The sequence below is a fragment of the Gadus macrocephalus genome, chromosome 7 (genome assembly GCF_031168955.1).
Source record: "Gadus macrocephalus chromosome 7, ASM3116895v1".
Lineage (NCBI taxonomy): Eukaryota > Metazoa > Chordata > Actinopteri > Gadiformes > Gadidae > Gadus > Gadus macrocephalus.
The window spans coordinates 11,329,693-11,348,634 of record NC_082388.1 but is presented as its reverse complement, the minus strand read 5'-3'; the positions used below and the strand labels follow the sequence as shown (position 1 = coordinate 11,348,634).

General features: G+C 45.9%; 1 protein-coding gene across 1 annotated transcript; it reads right to left on the bottom strand.

Moving 5' to 3' along the window:
* Positions 1 to 15,613: 15,613 nt before the first annotated feature.
* LOC132461546 (pro-neuregulin-2, membrane-bound isoform-like) lies at positions 15,614 to 18,921 on the bottom strand. Its single transcript, XM_060056712.1, has one exon. It carries the CDS (start codon positions 17,839 to 17,841, stop codon positions 17,278 to 17,280), a length of 564 nt encoding a protein of 187 aa, XP_059912695.1. The 5' UTR covers positions 17,842 to 18,921; the 3' UTR covers positions 15,614 to 17,277.
* Positions 18,922 to 18,942: the final 21 nt, after the last annotated feature.

The window sequence follows — 18,942 nt, the reverse complement described above, 5'->3', positions numbered from 1 at the left end:
GTCCACTGCTCCGAAGCGGCCGAAGAACATCACTACAGCTCTGGAGAGACAGACACCGAAATCGGCATGTTTTTTTTTTTTTGGGAACCATTTCCTGGATGAGGGGGAGGGGGGAAGCCAAGCAAGGCCCCCAGCCAAGCCGCGCGTAGTACACATTTAATAAGCACATTTCACTGCGTTAAGGAAATAAGTCAGGCGGTAATGCCAAGAAAGTCTCGGGACTTGATGTTTATTGGTATTGGATGGGACATCGGTCACCCTTAACGGGTACAGGAGCCCCATAGTGATGACAGCCCCAAAAGAATCCGGACGTATCCTGTCATGGCCGCACATAGTTTGCTGAAGTTAAACGGAACGGCTCGAGGTTCCTCTGGCGGGCGGCCATTTAAAAGGAAAAAAAAAAGACGATTTAGGCATGACGACTGCTTAACGTCAAGGAGACAATGACGGCGGGGGAAACGAACGGCGCCGCCGCATGCCGAGACGGTGAGCCGCGCGAGCGCAACAGATGCCGGCGATAACACGGCGGGAAACAAGGCCACGAGTCCCACACACACCGGGATGGGGGGGGGGGTCGGGGGGGGGGGGGGGGGGGGGGGGGCGGTCAGGCGGGGGGGGACAGTCTGTAACAAATGTTCTGGCTTTCTTACACATCCTCCAGCCCTCTGGTGAGGAATGTTGCTTACTCATTTGGGGCGAAAGCCCCCCGAGTTGAGAGGTATCGATATCACAGGGCCGGTATACGGCGGGCTTTTGTCTGCGTGCGTTGCACCGGACAGAGCGGGTTCTAGTGGGCTGGCTGCGGGGCCAGCTGGGACACATCTCAGGACACATGGGGGGGACGCGCACACAACCCTGTGTGGAGACACACACTCACACACACGCACACACACACACACACACACACACACACACACACACACACACACACACACACACACAAACACACACACACACACCCACACACACACACACACACACATACACACACACACACACACACCCACACACACACACACACACACACATACACACACACACACACACAAAGATATACACGCTCACACACACACACTCACCCACGCACAGATATACACACACACTAATATATATACACACACAAACAGACACACACACACACACACACACAGATATGCACATACACGTACACACAGATATATACACGCATGGCCACACTCAAACACACAGATGTAGATACACATATGGACATACACACACACACACAAGCAAAAACACACACATACACACAAAAAGCTTTGCATATACACACAGACGACCCAGAGATATACGCATAGAAACACACACACGAATGGAGCCCTGAAAAACATACATATAGGGACACACACAGACACACACAGACACACACAAGCACACACACACACACACACACACACACACACACACACACACACACACACACACACACACACACACACACACACATACACACACACACACACACACACACACACACACACACACACACACACACACACACACACACACACACAGCTAAACATACAAACAGATGACACAAAGAGATTGACGCAAAGACACACACATGGATGGAGGATACAAACACACACATACAGACGTGCATGCCCATAAACGCACACACATGCACACACACACACACACACACACACACTCACACAAAAGCAAACTTCGACACACAAACAGACACACACATGCAAGGAATGACACACACACCCACACAAACACACACTAGCTTATGCACGCACGCACTGTTGTTCAACTTTCCTCACTATCTTTCAACAACAAGCTGAGCAAGGACCAGACGGAAAGAGGTCTTATTTGTGCAGGAAGATAAATACACTTGTGCACCCAGGCTGCTCCCCCCCCCCCCCCCCCCCCCCAGACTAGTGCAGCACAGTAATGACCATGAGGCACTGGTGGAGACCCTAGGATAACATGGACAAAGAATCAGCCTCCAACTGATCACACACACACAACCATACACCCCCCCCCCACACACACACACACACACACACACGCGCACGCACACACAAACACACACTAACACACACACAAACACACATACACATACACCTACACATACACTTGTGTGTGTATACACGTTTGCGTGAATACCACATGGAAATACACAAATGCTCACAAACGCACATGCATTCACACACAAAAACACACACACATACCCGCAGACTCACAGACGTAAATGGGAATGTAAATTAAGTTAACTGCCTGTTGTCCGGTGCTCCGGTCATGTGTTTCTATGCGCAGAGGAACCTTGACACTAGAACCTGATGACATCACACACGGGAGGGAGGGAGGGAGGAGGGGAGGGAGGGAGGGAGGGAGGGAGAAAGAAATGGGAGTTGGTTGCCTTGGCTGCCAAGCACTCTGTTGGTCTGCTGCAGGAGGGAAATGTATCTCCCCAGAGAGAAAGACGTTTGTCAACGTTTGCTATTGAAATGTTATTCAATTGTAACTCAGCTCGGTGGCCTGTACCTGCTGCACATGTTTCAACGCCCGTCCCCCTCTCTCCCTCTAGCACAGCCAGGACTGAGGCTGCGAGCCGCGTCGCGTTGAACTCTTCTACTACCACGACTCCAACGACTACTCCACTTGCAGCCGAATGGCCTTCCCAAGAGTAGGAACGCCGACACCCCGTTCAAAATTGGAGGGAAACTGACATTTTTCCTGCTCTGGTCCGAGTCTATTCCCCGCTGACACGTCTTTCCATTCCCTTTAAGGTATTTTCATGTCACGGCACACATCAATCCACACCTCCAGCATACCTCAAACAAACCCTCTAAGAATATGCAGTGTGTGTGGGGGCATGTGCCTTTGAGTATGTGTGCGTGTGTGTGTGTGTGTGTGTGTGTGTGTGTGTGTGTGTGTGTGTGTGTGTGTGTGTGTGTGTGTCTGTGTGTGTGTGTGTGGGTGTTGTGTGTGGAAGTGCACATATTTGGCTTTGTATGTCCGATGTCTATGTGTGTGTGTGTGTGTGTGTGTGTGTGTGCGTTTGTGTGTTTGCGTTTCTATGAGGGGCTGCCTGGGACAGAATTCATACTTGGTCTTACAAACACTATTATAATCTCACATAAGCACCACTATACTCCTTTTACATGTCTGTATGAGAGTGTATAGTTTTGTATGTGAGAGAATATAGTACTGTATGTGAGAGAGTATAGTAGTGTGTGAGAGAGCATATACAGTAGTTGGGTATTTGAGAGATTTTAGTTGTGTATATGAGAGAGTATATTAGTGTATGTGAGAGAGAATAGTAGTGTGTGTGAGAGAGTATTGTTGTTTATGCAAGATAATATAGTAATGTGTATGAGAGAGTATAGTAGTGTGTGTGAGAGAGTTTGAATGAAACGGAAGTGAGTTTGATTCCTCAGTTCCTGATTGGCTGAGAGAAGAGGCGGTAGCTTCTTGCGCTCAAAAGACTCCGCTGCAATTTCACTCTGGAATCTCCAGCGATTCTGTTATTCTGTGTTCGCGCCTAAAAGAATTTGGTCGCTTGCTTGCGTGGTCGCTTGAGTTTGAGAGAGGCTTCCTCTTGTGACCGCCATTCATTCTCAACCATGGCCAGTCTCTACATGCTGCGGAAATACCAGAGACGTCAGAGAAACCGACACTGTCGTTTAGGATTCATGCTATCATCCGTTCTATAATTTATTCTAATCTAGAACACTCCGGGAGCTCCGGAGGGAGTCCTGGAGCTCAATATCTAAATGATATACGGTAAGTTGATATAATATATAGAGAGATATCTGTATTGTATAACATTGTAGCGTCACAAGGTTTGGGAGATTGGGGTGGGCCTTGGCGGGGGGAGCTGTCGTGGGGATTCCCCAGGCCCCCAGGAGCAGCGCATACTTCCGCAATCCACCAGTGCTCAGCGGCCAAGCCTGGTATTGCAGCTGTTTAGCGGGCTGTGGACGGGCCCCTCGATTCATGGGGCCCAGAAGTAGATATCTCCGTTCACTCCAATACAAGTGGGGAACAGGAATGTGTCTCCGCAAAAAATGTCTGGATATCAATCAAAGGCTCATAATTACCTTTATACCATGTACTAACAAAATGTACGTTTTCTCTTTTCAAAAACGCCACTTTTATTAGCCGTTTTATTTTTTACAAAATGAAGGAGAAGGATGAGTGGGCAACTGAAAAAGGAGTCGTAGTGAAACAAAAGTTGTTTCGGCCTGGCATCTGAGAGGGCTCAGTGCACGGCTCCGTTAACATCTCGTGTCCGAGGTTTTTCTTTTTACTTAACATGGATGACGTTGATGGTTTTTACACTGTGGTGACTTTTATCACTCAAAGTCGCAGAGGGATTTGCAGACTGGGTCAGCTGTTGGACGTGTGGACTCAATAACTCACGTTCCGCTGCTTGCGATCATTGCTTGATTCACCATGTATGTGTATATATTTGGTTTCAGAAACAGAAAAAAGATATTAAAAAACAAGTGGTAATTATGATTTTTGTTTTAAAATACAAAATAATTAATGCAAGGTGTTCTTCTTTATCAGGTCAAAAAGGGACAAATTTATCTAAAATAATAATATAAATAATAATTGTTAAATAATAATTGTTGCCCAGATGGCAGGATGAGTGTAATTTAAACCCCCGCCGGAGCTCCCGGACTGTTCTAGATTAGAATATTTTATAGAACGGATTATATTATGAATCCTAAATGACTGTGTCGGTTTCTCTGACGTCTCTGGTACTTCCCCAACGCGTAGAGACTGGCCATGGTTGAGAATGAATTGCGGTCCCAAGAGGAAGCTCAAACTCAGGCGACCACGCGAACAAGCGACAAATACGTTTTTTGCTGCGAACGAAGCACAACAGAGTCGCTGGAGATTCCAGAGTGAAATGACAGCGCAGTATATTGAGCGCCAGAAGCTACCGCCTCTTCTGTCAGCCAATCAGGAACTGAGGAATCAAACTTACTTCCGTTTCAGTCAAATTCTCTCACACACACTACTATACTCTCTCACACAAACTACTATACTCTCTCACACACACTGCTATTCTCTCTCACAAACACTACGATATTCTCTTGCATAACAACTATACTCTTTCACATACTCAACTACATAGTTGTATTTGAGAGAGCTCTCTCAAATACTACTATACACTCTCACATACATTACTATATTCTCTCACAAACAGAACTATACACTATCATCCATACATGTAAACGGAGTATAATACTGTTTGTGTATCAGTATAGTGGTGTTTATGCGAGATTATAATAGTGTGTGTAAGACCAAGTATGAATTCTGTCCCAGGTGGCCCTTCATACGTTTCCGTGTATGCTCATGCATGCACATGAGTGGTTTCGTGTGTATGCATGTGAGGGCATATATTGTGTTTTCATGTGTATACATGTGTGTCTTTGAGTGTGTATCTATGAGATTTGTGTCTATGAGAGTGTGTCTATAAGAGTGTGTCTATAAGAGTGTGTCTATGAGTGTGTGTCTATGAGTTTGTGTCTATGAGAGTGTGTCTATAAGTGTGTCTATGAGTGTGTGTTTATAAGTGTGTCAATGAGAGTGTGTGTCTGTTAGAGCGTGTCTATGAAATTGTTTCTATAACTGCGTGTCTATGAGTGTGTGTGTGTCTATGAAAGTGTGTGTTGCTAGGAAAGTGTGTGTCTTGAGAGTGTGTGTGTCCGTGAAAGTGTGTGTCTATGAGAGTGTGTGTGTGTGTGTGTGTGTGTCTATGAGATTGTGTGTATAAGAGAGTGTGTGTTTCTGAGTGTGTGTGTATGTCTAAGACAGTGTGTGTGTCTATGAGGGTGTGTGTGTCTATGAGAGTATGTGTGTGTCTCTGAGCATCTGTGTGTGTGTGTATGGGAGTGTGTGTCTATGAGTGTGTGTGTGTGTGTCTATGAGTGTGTGTGTCTATGAGAGTGTGTGTCTATGAGAGTGTGTGTCTATGAGTGTGTGTGTGTGTGTGTGTGTGTGTGTGTGTGTGTGTCTATGAGTGTGTGTGTGTGTGTGCGTGTGTGTCTATGAGCATGTGTGTGTGCGTCTATGTGTCTGTGTCTCACTGAGAGTGTATGTCTGTGAGTGTGTGCGTCTATGTGTGTTTGTCTCTCTGAGAGTGTGTCTATGAGTGTGTGTGTGTGTGTGTCTCTCTGAGAATGTGTCTATGAGTGTGTGTGTGTGTGTGTCTCTGAGAGTGTGTGTCTATGAGTGTGTGTGCGGGTATATGAGTGTGTGTGTGTGTGCGCCGTCTATGCTTGTGTGTCTCTCTGAGAGTGTGTCTATGAGTGTGTGTGTGTGTGTGTGTGTGTGTGTGTGTGTCCATGAGTGTGCGTCTCTGAGTGGGTGTGTGGAGGGGGAACAAGGCCGGACACGTCTCCTAAACACACGGGGAGGCGGCCAGCGGGTGCGCCGCCAGCCCCTCTTTTCAACACTCTGCCCCGGTTGCACACAAACACAGTTGCCCTTCCCATGGTCCCTTTGTTCCCCATGTGGTGTCAGAGTCAGGCCCCTGTCCTGTACTCTGGGTGTCTGCATTCCCGGGCATACTCATTAACTCATGACAGCCCACCTTCACGCCACAACCTCCCGGGAACAAAACGCAACGCACATGCGCCGCATATCTTAAAGTTCCCGGCGCCGCGATTTCCGAATCCCGATCGAACGCGCGTAATCAGCCCAAATTGACCCCCGCTCCTGACGCACCGAGGACATGCACACGCTTGCCGACGTGTAAGTTATAGCAGAGGAGGGAAAAAAGAAGAAACGTTTGTACTTAACTGAGGATACAGACAATTACCCAAGATATAAACACACCCATGCACTTTGTGCAGGCACATACCGCCTGGGAATTGCTAGATTGCCCACATTCTTGATGAAATCTGTGGAACCTGAGGTGAAGTGTTACAAAGCTGGGCAGGGTTAGCAGAAGCTTCCCTGAAGAACGTTCTCAAACGGGGGGGGGGGGGGGGGGAACTCTGAACATGTCGATGTTAATGTAGTTTGACAATCCAATACACTTAACATACCAGTATCAATCTGTTTCCAATCACCTTTCATTGTTGCGGCCCAGTTTGTGTCCATGCATCGAGCCAATGTCTGTTCTCCCATCAAGACGATTGTGTAACGTAACACTCTGATTTATTCCTCAGTCCACACAGAACCAAAATGGTTGCATGATGTGGAGGAGTGACTCTGCAGTCTAAGGCCCAGTCCCATTTCTACCCCTTACCCCTTCCCCTCACCCCTCCCCCTTGTTTTGAAGGGGGAAGGGGAAGGGGGAAGGGGGGAGGGGGAAGGGGAAGGGGTAAGGGGGTAGAAATGGGATTGGACCTTAGTGGTGTCCCAGTCATCCTCGGTAAACTCACTTGTTATTGTCAACAACTAATGTTATCAAGATCTCCTATTCATTTCCTGTTCAGGAGAGGTGTCATAATACAAAGCCAAGTGTGTCATTGTAAGAGCAGGTAGACAACTAATGCCAGTTAATGTTCTGCTATTTACTATTAAGTCATTTAGCAGACGTGTTTATCCAAAGCGACTTACGCATGTTAGACAGAGGTGTTGAACGAGCAGGTCAGGGGTTGGCGGCTTATCTTGCTCAAGGATACCTATATGCAGGCTGCCAGCATGGGGGATCATCCCATTACCTTTAGGCTGGGATTGGAGTCAAACATAATAACTCCTACACTATCCTCCTACACCATCTTGTTCTACCACACCACTAATCCTAACCCTGCTATGTGCTGGTAACCCTCCCATGGACTGCTTCAACATTGGGGCTCTCCCTGCATTGGCTGGATGCTTATTGTGTCCAGTCCCTTGCTGCTCTGACAAAGGGATAAGCAGCTGTAGCGAATGGATGGATGATTCAATGACTGACTTTCTCCATACATTATCAGACAAGATCCAAGTCACCACAAGTCACAAACCTACACAATCACTTCCTTAATGTGTAAACATGTCTCAGCACGCATGACAAACCGTGAATTAATATAATTAAAAACACGTCATAGTTCACGTACAAGTACACATTGACGTTTGCCAAAGGCCACATGGTTGGTCTATGCATGTATTATGTGCCAGGTCATAAAATCACTGCCTTTCATTGCATTCGCTTTGGGGCAGTAAAGGGGAAATATAATCTTCTGCCATATATTCCGCACTCAGAGTAGAAGAGGAAAGAAATATATTTGAAATATATACGCAACACAGCTAAATATTTAATAAGATATTGCAGTGAGTAGCATTGCAGAGAGCGCATAGGCCAAAGATAGCAGCAAATTACTAAATGATTAAAAAGGATAGGAGTGTGCTCTGTACAGCAGCGGTACAGGAGCAGTTAGTGAAAGGCTCGCTAACAGAAACACAAAAGGTAGCGTTTGCCAGGGAACAAAGCGAGGAAGTGGCGCGGTGAGCCAAGAATGGTTTCTAATCCCACTAAGAGATGCACGCAAATACCAAGCCCTGGGGTGTGTTTTCTCTTACACAGTATCAACTCATCATCATGATAATACCGTCTTTCCGCAAGAGGGGGGAGAGCCCGGCCGTTTGAAGCTGTGACATTCTTCTCTGTAGCATGTGGATAATGTTAATCCTATGCTGAAGTGAGTCAAAACCAACCCTCAAACACACAGATTTACACACTACTCTTTATCAATAGATAAAGAGTATAGGATCGATCTAGGTCTTAGTTTGTGGTATTGTATTAATCCTGTGTCAATGTAGGTGTCGTTCAATGGTGTGCATGAATTTACCTCCACTATAGACATTTCACAATCCACTCAAATGTTGCAAACCAATCTTCATAGTTTAACAACACAAAAACAGTCAATATTAAAAAAGAACCCCAAAGTTATCCCGACCAAGACAACAATCTATTTATATGCCAACACACTGTCATTATTCCTCAAGTCAAGCATTGGAGTTCAGAGGAACATGCTCTGCCCGCGCCTGAGGGGAGGAACCGCTCTGACATTCCAGCTGGGCCCATTCTCCCGGACCTGCCGGGGTCTCTCCTCACTGCTCCGACTCAACCTGATCTTATACTGCCTCTTGGTGGCTGAGGAGCACGCCATCGTCCGCACACTAGAAGAAGGGCAGGACTTCTGGAGGGATTTTATAAACTATTCTGGGTGGAATTCTAGCAGGAATTCTAAAGGGAATTCTAGGAGAAATTCTGAAATAGGTTTTCAGAAGGAGTTCAGAAGCTCAATTAAAAGTTGTTACTCTGTGGAGAAAGTCCTCTTTATTCCAATAGACTTGGAGAAGTAATGATCCCTATAAGGAATTTAAAGGTGTTGCAACTATATAAGTGCACGGCAGAGGAGAAATGAATCATCTATATATATAAAAACATATTAATAGACAAAAATATATAATATTATTCAAAAAATAAAACTACACCAAAATATTCTCAGTCTACAAAGAATACACAATCTGCCATATCCTGTATAATCAGCCATCAGGATCCCGGTTCAAAAGGGCCAACGCTTTCTGGGAGTTTGTGTGGCGGATGGCTGGTTTAGGAGCCTCACCTGGCTGGGTCTGATTGGACTCTGGGGCTGGGTGCGGCTGCACACCTGTTGCACACAGTGTAATCAGCGTGCGCAGGTTCAACTCGAGGAGTCCTCCCAGGTGGCAACGACACCAGTATCAATATCAAACCTTTCACCATAAACCGGTCTTTCAACATCACCAGCCTGCGTCCTTTGTCTGCAGGCGCCCAAGAAAAGTCACCTAGGTGGAGCAATTAGCTTTGCTAGAGGCATCCGTTTAAAGCATCTATTAAAAAGACTGTTCTGTGTACTACAGTGGGTGTGCGATGTAATATGCCCCACCATGACCACCACCTACCAGCATCCACCCTTATCCCCCATCACAGTTCCCTTTAACAACTACCCCCTGTTGTAACCCCAGACACACAGGAGCCCCCCACAGCCTGTCTACGAGCAGGGGCCTGTCTGGGACATGGTGTGTGTGTACATTCATTGTATAGGAAGTAGAATCGTACGGTTATTCTTTTTTCACCCTTGGCTGTGACGGGCAGACAGTAACTTCATTCATCTGGTTTGAACAATCGCCTCTTATTGTGCAGGGTACAATGTCAATGAAACCATAAACATGTTTACCCTGCACATTAAATTAACCCTCTCTCTGTTTCTCTATGCACACTTGTAGGACTTTGTACCGTGTAAGTATTTTAGACAAATAAAGCACAAACAAAACCAAATACAAATCAAGCAAAATAAAAAATGAATTGACCATGACAGAAATGTCATGCCACGGCGTTTTCACTTCAAACCCATCATTTTACGGCTAACAGGCGATGACTAACTCTAACACAGTCCAGATCCCTCTCCCTCTGTGTATCTGTGTCTGTCTGAAGAGCAGCATGCCATCATGCTAACCCCCGTGTTCGGTTTGCACAGCTAGGCAGCCGGAACATTAGAACCATTTCAGCTGAATTTGCGAGCCCTGGCAGTTGCGTCTGCATTGCAGAGGCTTGTCCTGGTAATCCTAATCCGTGGTGACCCCATGTGACCCCGCTAATCTTATCAGCCAAGACGTGGCTCTGTGTCTCCGCATGGCAACGGGGAACCAGGGAAAAGCATTGCATGCATTTGTGTGATGCGCTGAACTAAAGGGCGTGCAGGATTGGCGGGACAATATCACGGCTCATTCACTGCTGAACAATTAAAAGTACTTATGTTCAGCACAGGATTACATGGTCTCTTTGTTCTGTGGTGAAGAAGTCATGGCAGTGATTCATAACAAAACCACGACTAGGTTGTAGGGCAGTGGTTATAGAAGAAAGGATCTTGGTTCGATCCCCAATGTCTGCAGCCCAAATAAAATGCCGAACCTATAGTTAAAACAGCTGCTCCTGAATGGCATGCATCCATTCGTTTGGAGGACAGCAACTGCTAAATGACTAAAAGAGTAAAGGTGCAGATCCCGCTGTGATGAAATGTATGGGGGAGGCCCTGAAAGCACGACACAACTCTTTCTCCTCTGGGATAAAAGCATCGCATACGAAAGGCCAGCAGAGGAATCATGTGTGCTTTTTCTCAATGACTCCACCTTAGAGCTGAGATCCTACAGCATCACCGACATCGACACTCAATCCCAACTCGAAATAAGTCGTGCAACATGCAACGTGGAACGAGTGAAAAGCGAGTCACAAAATTAGCATCAACGGCTATTCATACTGCTCTGAGAGTAAGAGCATATCATAGGACTCAGAAAGCAGGGAACCAGGAGACAAAAGCCCTAGTATTAGTCGGTAAATGTTGCAAACGCTCGTTCAGAGCAGCGATGAGCCAGGCCATAATTGGACAGGAAAATGACAATTACCCGAAATGGCTCTGCCGTCGCTGTTGTAAGAACGTCTGTACATGCATCGCTGTCATTCAGAGAGGGGGATCCTATGCCACACATTGTATACATCATGTATAATTATATTAGATGGGGACACAACGCATAATGCCTGTCTCTTTCTACAGCACGACCTTCATCAATACATAACTCAATGAATTACCTAATCAATATATAACCTACAGAGATGCTCCCAGTTGAAGGGCTTGGCTGGGTCCTGCAGTTGTCAGATACCTGCTACAGTGGGGAGGTGTTATCTAGGATCCTATAACATCTTTGCTGGTATATCTATGATTTTAAACCATATTTGTTTTGCCGATCCTTCAAAGACAGCCCCGCCAATGTGCCAGATGATTCAAACGCATGTTTGTCAGTGTGTTACTTTATCTATAATTCAAAAACATCTCAACTTTAAATGTTTAAGTCTCATAGTCTGCTATTTATGAGTCTATCTATAATTTACAAACATCTAAATCAGTTTATGTCCTCTAGGTTTTTAACATGATTGTTATACACTATTGGCTTGTTTCCATGCATTGAGTTCTGCATCCTTTACTGGTGTAATCAGAGTATGGTTTCTATGATTAGAGACTGGATGGTTTGGGTTTAATTTTACGGTTCTGGTTCGCAAAACAAGACTCCTCCCTTTGGAGAGATTTGTAAATGATCATCAGAAACAGATGCAGATCATTTATTTTGAATCTAAGAACGTTATAAACCTTAATCAAGCAAATATCTTGGTGACTCGTACAATGTGTCCCAATTGTAACTTATCAGGCCAATATATATAAAATGTATTATTATCAATACTAGTCATTTATATTTATTTACAAATATATTAACAGTATTTGCACGTTTGTATTACTCAGTTGAATTTCTTTCTGGTTTCTGTTTTCCCACATCAAGCTCAGTAAATACTTTCACTATGCTCTATTGTTTAAACCATTGCCATTCTAAATTCAGATAATGCAAAAAAAATGACAAACACTTGTCATTCGTCATATACATAAGTGAGTACGACCACGGACCGGCTGTCAGTAGGCCTGTCTGTCAGTGTATCCGTCTGTCCGTCCACTGGTCCGTCTGTCCGCCTGTCTGCCTGTCTGCCTGTCTGCCTGTCTATCATTGTGTCTGCCACCTCACTGCAGCAGCTGTGACCAGTCCTCTGTAACCCCCCCTTCGATGGATTACAGACGGCGTTATGTGACAGACAGCGTTCCCCCGTCATGTTAAATACGGGGTATAAAGTCTTGCTTTATGTCAGGGCTTAATGTTAAATACTGTGCATTAAGTCATGCTTTATGTCAGGGCTTAAGTCACGCTTTGAGTGCTGCCATCAGACACGTACACTGAGAGGCTGTGTGTGTATGTGTGTGTGCGTGCGTTGTTTGCGTGTGTGTGTGTGTGCGTGCGTGCGTTGCCTCTGCGACCGTGGCAGAGGGGTTGGAGGGTGAGGGATCCTTTGTGAGCCTAGGTCTGACCTATTTGTGTGTGGACCTTGTGCAAATTGATGCCTGTGTGAACACACATGCATGCATTCACACACACACACACACACACACACACACACACACACACACACACACACACACACACACACACACACACACACACACACACAGAAACAGATGCAGGCACTTACACACATTGCAACTCACACAATTAACCAAACATGCATACAGAAACACATGCATGCACGTGCGTGCGCGCGCACACACACACACACACACACACACACACACACACACACACACACACACACACACACACACACACACACACACACACACACACACACACCACACACACACACACACACACACACACACACACACATACACACACACAGACACACACATATATTTAGGTCTCCTCCATGGGGGTCAGTAATTAGACAAAAAGCTAGAGGGGCACACCGCTGTATTGCCTTCATTACACAGTACACACACACGCACACACCAACACACACAATTTAGGCTGAGCCCTATGGGACAGGATGCTGCTCGTACACTAAATAACCAAGCCTATTAGGATGACAAACTTAAATCAATCGCTTAAATTGTGACACTTCGGTCTGACTTGGTGTGTCAATTTTGGTTGACTATTCATGTGACTCTCAGAATGATCAGAATAATGAAAACAATTATGCAATGGGTTTAGTTGTATAGGGTTAGTAAAACAGTTCTTGCTCAATAAGTGTGTTCGGCAGTTGGCTGCTCCAAACATATGTTGGTTTACAAACTAAGAAATGGCCCCGTGTAGAGTTCATAGTTTCTTTGATCTCCAACGCCCCCAGGGCCTGAGGGGGAGAGGGTGGTCATAAAAACCTTGTTTTTAGTTTTTGGCAAATTGTCGAGATGGCGTATCCAGGTGGTAACTTCTTTCACGACCACCTCACCACATCAAATGTCTCCCAACAAGCCAAGGAGAGGCATAGATGTAGAGGGCAAGGCTGCACTCTAGAAATAGGCCACCCATAAACAATGGATATCCATTCATCTTCCTGCTGCACTTTACAACATATGTCTCCAAGGCTGTGGAGTAGGGACATGTCAACAATGGCTGACAAAAACAACATGCAAACGAGGAATGTCTATTATAGAAATAATTATCCATAAGCTAGTCGCGGGTCGTTATCATAATTTGTTTTAGAAAACAATGGGAGTGTTATAATTGAATGGATTGAAATTTGCTGTTCCATGCAGGTTGCATTCATGTTCCCCAGGGTGATAACCAAAGACAATATGACAACAATCCATATGGCTATAGCTGGGAGTATCCTAATAGATCATGATGACATATGATGTTCTAGAGTGGGACTCTAGATGCTTATCTCACAAAAATGCATGACTGTAGCAGTGTGGTGGCTATTGAACCATACAACAAAAGCAACAAAAAAATGCTTTGAGGTAAACTAAACAAATGTGGCTCAGAAAAAAAGGTTGTTCAGAGGAAAGCTAGCCTAGCAATGCAAGCACTTAGTGGGATCTTTTAAGCCACGCTTTTTAAGGTGTTCAACACATAAATATTAAACTAAAGTATCATACCAAACCACTCCATTCTAGATGCAACTTTATTATTCCCCCGGAGGGGAAATTCCTTCTACTGTCCCTACCAACTTTTATTTGAAGAGGACATTGAGATTTTGTTCCAAGTCAAGCGTTAGCAGCAAAATTGATTGAATTTTAGCAGCATTTCAGCAGGCTCTCAAGTTTTGAACTGAGTTCAGAGTGAGATTACGAAGTGGGGCATGTGAGCATGTGCATGGGCTGAATTTGGTGTGTCTCATGCCGAATGTGTGAGACTTGAGCCTGGTTTCAGTGTTCGATATTACTTATAGTTCTCACAGCGGAAGTCCCCAGACATATTAAACTACTTTTGGCAAAAGACAATGTGTCACTTATTCAAAGGAATTTGCCTGTGCAGAACGTCCATCCAGCCACATTAAAATGAAGTACAGGCTAGCCAAAGGCTAATGCTAACAGTGTGTCTATTTAACTCAGAACCAAGTGAGGTGAGAACCAAGTTATTAATTGATAAGACTCCACATGCTTATTATCTGACATGAATGAACGCAAGGGCTAAGCAGATATTAATGTGGAACACTATCATGCATTAAAAAAGGAATTGTACCCTATCAGTTTGTGTACTCACTTGTACACTATCATAGGCCAGTGTTTTTCAACCTGTAGTCAATAGTGGTACATGAGGGTACTGCAGGTGCTACTTAGGATTGTATTATTGAATTAGACAAAATTGCCATTGAAAAATATATAGATCATTGAAAATGTATTAATTATAAATGTTGTTCATTAAATATATAATTAGGACTTGTTATTATTAAAAAATAGGGTCATTTTGGCCATTCCATCAAATGTTTTCCATTGAAATGTTTTCCATTGATGTATTGTGTGATTAAATAATCACACTGGGAGCATAAACTGTATTGCTGACTCTTTTGCTCCACTTTCTCCCACTGGCCATGGCCTTCTTGCAGTAATATTTGCGTGACCAATCTTTGCTCAGCCACTGCATGTGCATTTACCTATTTTACACAGTTTGCATATGAGGTGATCCGCGAAAAGGTTTGGACCATTTAGTTGTACACCTCGAGTCAAAGGTTTGGAACCACTGATCCCTTCAGCAGCGCGGGATTAAATTAATACACGTTTACTCAAATGTAAAAACGGATCACTCAGCAGTCTCTATAACAGAGAAGGGTGTGTGTCCGTTTTGTGTGTGTGTGTGTGTGTGTGTGTGCGTGTGTGTGTGTGTGCGTGTGTGTGTGTGTGTGTGTGTGTGTGTGTGTGTGTGTGTGTGTGTGCGTGTGTGTGTGTGTGTGTGTGCGTGTGTGTGTGTGTGTGTGAGTGTGTGTGTGTGTGTGTGTGTGTGTGTGTGTATGCGTGTATGACATAGCGCTAAGTGATGCCGTTGACGTTATATACAAACAGCAGGAACAACACACCCTCGGCTAGCACTGGTCGGCAAGGTGTCTGCACAACCACAACCTGGAGGAGAATAGATGCATCCATACGGTGTCTTATAGTCAGGATAACAAAGTGTGGGACTTCTTACACCATAAATAGGTCAAACTCCTAGACTATTAACGTTTGTAGCCTAACTCCTAACTCCTCCTATCTAGCATTTAGGCTGCCAACAGCCCAGTGCTGGTATCAATAGGCTGTTTGACTACGGCTTTTAGGCCTTTGGAAAAGCTCATTCTGAAAATGTCCAGTGTGTGTCGATATGATTGTGACTTTTTGGTATAAGTCTCTACTGTATATGTCAAGAAATGATTCTGACAGTTAGTCATTATTAATTAGGCCTGAACTAAGCACATTAAACAACAGCCTTTATTCCGAAGGCTGCATCTGTTTATTGTACATGCAAACTCAATGCTATTAATGCTATTATGACCAACTTTTATAGACCAAAGGTTTGTGTTAGCGTTGAACAAAAGTAGAGTAGCAAATGGATTGTCAATCATATGGTGTATCCCTGCAATGCACAGGGAATAGGGATGTCTGTTCATTCACTGGTGTTTACAATAACCGACAGTATCAGCATGAATGGTAGGCCCATGTGAATGTGACATGAAGAACTTAAGAAGCATACAGGCTAACGTTGTTAATAGCTTGTAGCTTAGGTTAGATATCTTACAGGTGAGGTTAGATAGCCATGGGTGGCTTAGGTGAGGTTGCCTAGAAAGGTATGGTTAAGCATCTTAGGTAGATACAGGTATCGTGGGTATAGGTTTGTTGGATTAGGTGAGGTAGGTTTCTGTAGCCTACAATCAGACTGGCAGTCAGAGCTGCAGCATCCTTTTCATTCCCCAATGCAGGAAGGGGCCTTCGTCAGATTCCCGCGACACAATCCGCTGTCCGTGGTGCTGAAGCTGTCCAGGACGCCCTAAGATGTGGCCAGCCCTGCTAACTCGCGGATGCAGTCGTCTAATATGTTCGACCACTTTCTCAAACGTCATACAACTGGGAGTCTGATTGAGGATTCTGCTATAAGCTCTTCCGTATCGGAACTGCATTTCCTTGCACGCAACAGTGCGAGGCGCATGCCTGTTGCAGTTAGAAGAGGACAGAGAGAAAGAGAGAGAGAGAGAGAGAGAGAGAGAGAGAGAGAGAGAGAGAGAGAGAGAGAGAGAGAGAGAGAGAGAGAGAGAGAGAGAGAGAGAGAGAGAGAGAGAGAGAGAGAGAGAGAGAGAGGATTTGATAGATCATGTGGCCTATAGGAACCTGCAAGAGTTGTCGAATATTGCTGCATAGACGCACCTATGGGTCCATCTGTTACTCACTGACTCCCAACCACGGCGTGATCGATCCAATTCATAAACTTCCACTGAAGCAACAGCCCTTCTCCGCACACGGCCATCACACACACCATTCATTCTTCCGGGTTTGACTTTAGCATTGCGATCCCCCCTTCCCTCCTCCCCCCTCCCCCCCAAAAAGATGTGAACTTACCGCAGTCTACACACAAGATCTTCCCCACATCTTTTTTTAGATTTTTCCCACTCGTGTCCAGGGGCGCGAACGATGCCTTGAAAACCAAGGGCTCGTCCGTGGGGTCCATGAAAAAGATGTACTTGTGGTTCGCGATCACTTTGGCATCACACGACGACGAAGGAGACGACGACGACGACGGCTGCTGCGACTCCGAGCCGAATTCTCCCACATAAGTGACGAGCTGCTCGCGCTCCAGACCCCCACTGTTGACCGGCCACACGTCCAGCACCCTGACACTGTGCACGCTGTGCGGCTCCTCCGCCAGGGAGCCGGAGGAAGAGGAGGAGGAGGAGACGTTCGCGGGCACCGCAGACTGCACCTTACCCTCGATCACCACGGCGGATTTGTAAGCCTGGTCCTGCAGGGAATTCAAACTCGGGGAGTAGCAGGCGAAGGAGACCCCGATGACCAGCATGGATAAATGCACTGGATCAAGCCTCATGCCGCCGCCTGCTTTGGCTCGGTGGTCGCTGGTCGGCGCGTTGCGGCAGGGCTCGTCTGGCTGCGGGGCGATGGTGGCGATGGAGCTCGGTGGAGGGAAGACGCGGCGAATGGGCTCCTGTGGCACGGCAGCGGCGCGGCGGACCTTGCATAAGTGTCCATGCCATCGGGATCCGCGGCTTTAATCGAATAGTTTTTGAGCAATGGGTGAACGGGCTGCTCGAAACGGGAGACCGCCGCGGCGACACCGGGGGTTTAAACAATCCGGTGTGTGTGTGTGTGTGTGTGTGTGTGTGTGTGTGTGTGTGTGTGTGTGTGTGTGTGTGTGTGTGTGTGTGTGTGTGTGTGTGTGTGTGTGTGTGTGTGTGTGTGTGTGTGTTCCTAATAAGGCATCTTAGCAAACCGTGGTCTTCGTGTATTCCCCCCCATTTCCCATTCCCCCTCTACGATGCCATAGCTGAATAGGAACTGCGAGACGACGCCACTATCTTTGTCCAAAAAATAATAATCGCAGTGTGGTTTGAGTCCTGCTCAGCTGTGATTCTTTCCTCGATCATCTGCAGGAGCGGAGAGACGATACGAAAAAATGCTGCAGTGAGCCAGAAGTTCCGTAGTCCGGTGGTCGCAAAACAAAACGCTTCACTCCAAAAATAAAACCATAAATTGTTCGGCGGGTAATGTCAATACACTGCCTCTCTCTCTCTCTCTCTCTCTCTCTCTCTCTCTCTCTCTCTCTCTCTCTCTCTCTCTCTCTCTCTCTCTCTCTCTCTCTCTCTCTCTCTCTCTCTCTCTCTCTCTCTCTCTCTCTCTCTCTCTCTCTCTCTCTCTCTCTCTCTCTCTCTCTCTCTCTCTCTCTCTCTCTCTCTCTCTCTCTCTCTCTCTCTCTCTCTCTCTCTCTCTCACTCTCTCTCTCTGCCTCTACCACAGAACGAGAGAAACACGCCGATCATCAGGAGCTCCGTCACAGAACGCAGGAGTGAGTGGAGGGCTGGCGTGGCGTGTCCTAGCCTACTACAGGCCACAGCTTTACCACATGTCCGTACCATGACTCCGTAATCCGGCAGACCATACGTTACGTCAAAGCATGTGGTGGTGCTGGTGG

Coding starts and splice junctions, on each gene's coding strand:
- LOC132461546 (XM_060056712.1), bottom strand. CDS start 17,841: ATGAGGCTTGATCCAGTGCATTTATCCATGCTGGTCATCGGGGTCTCC.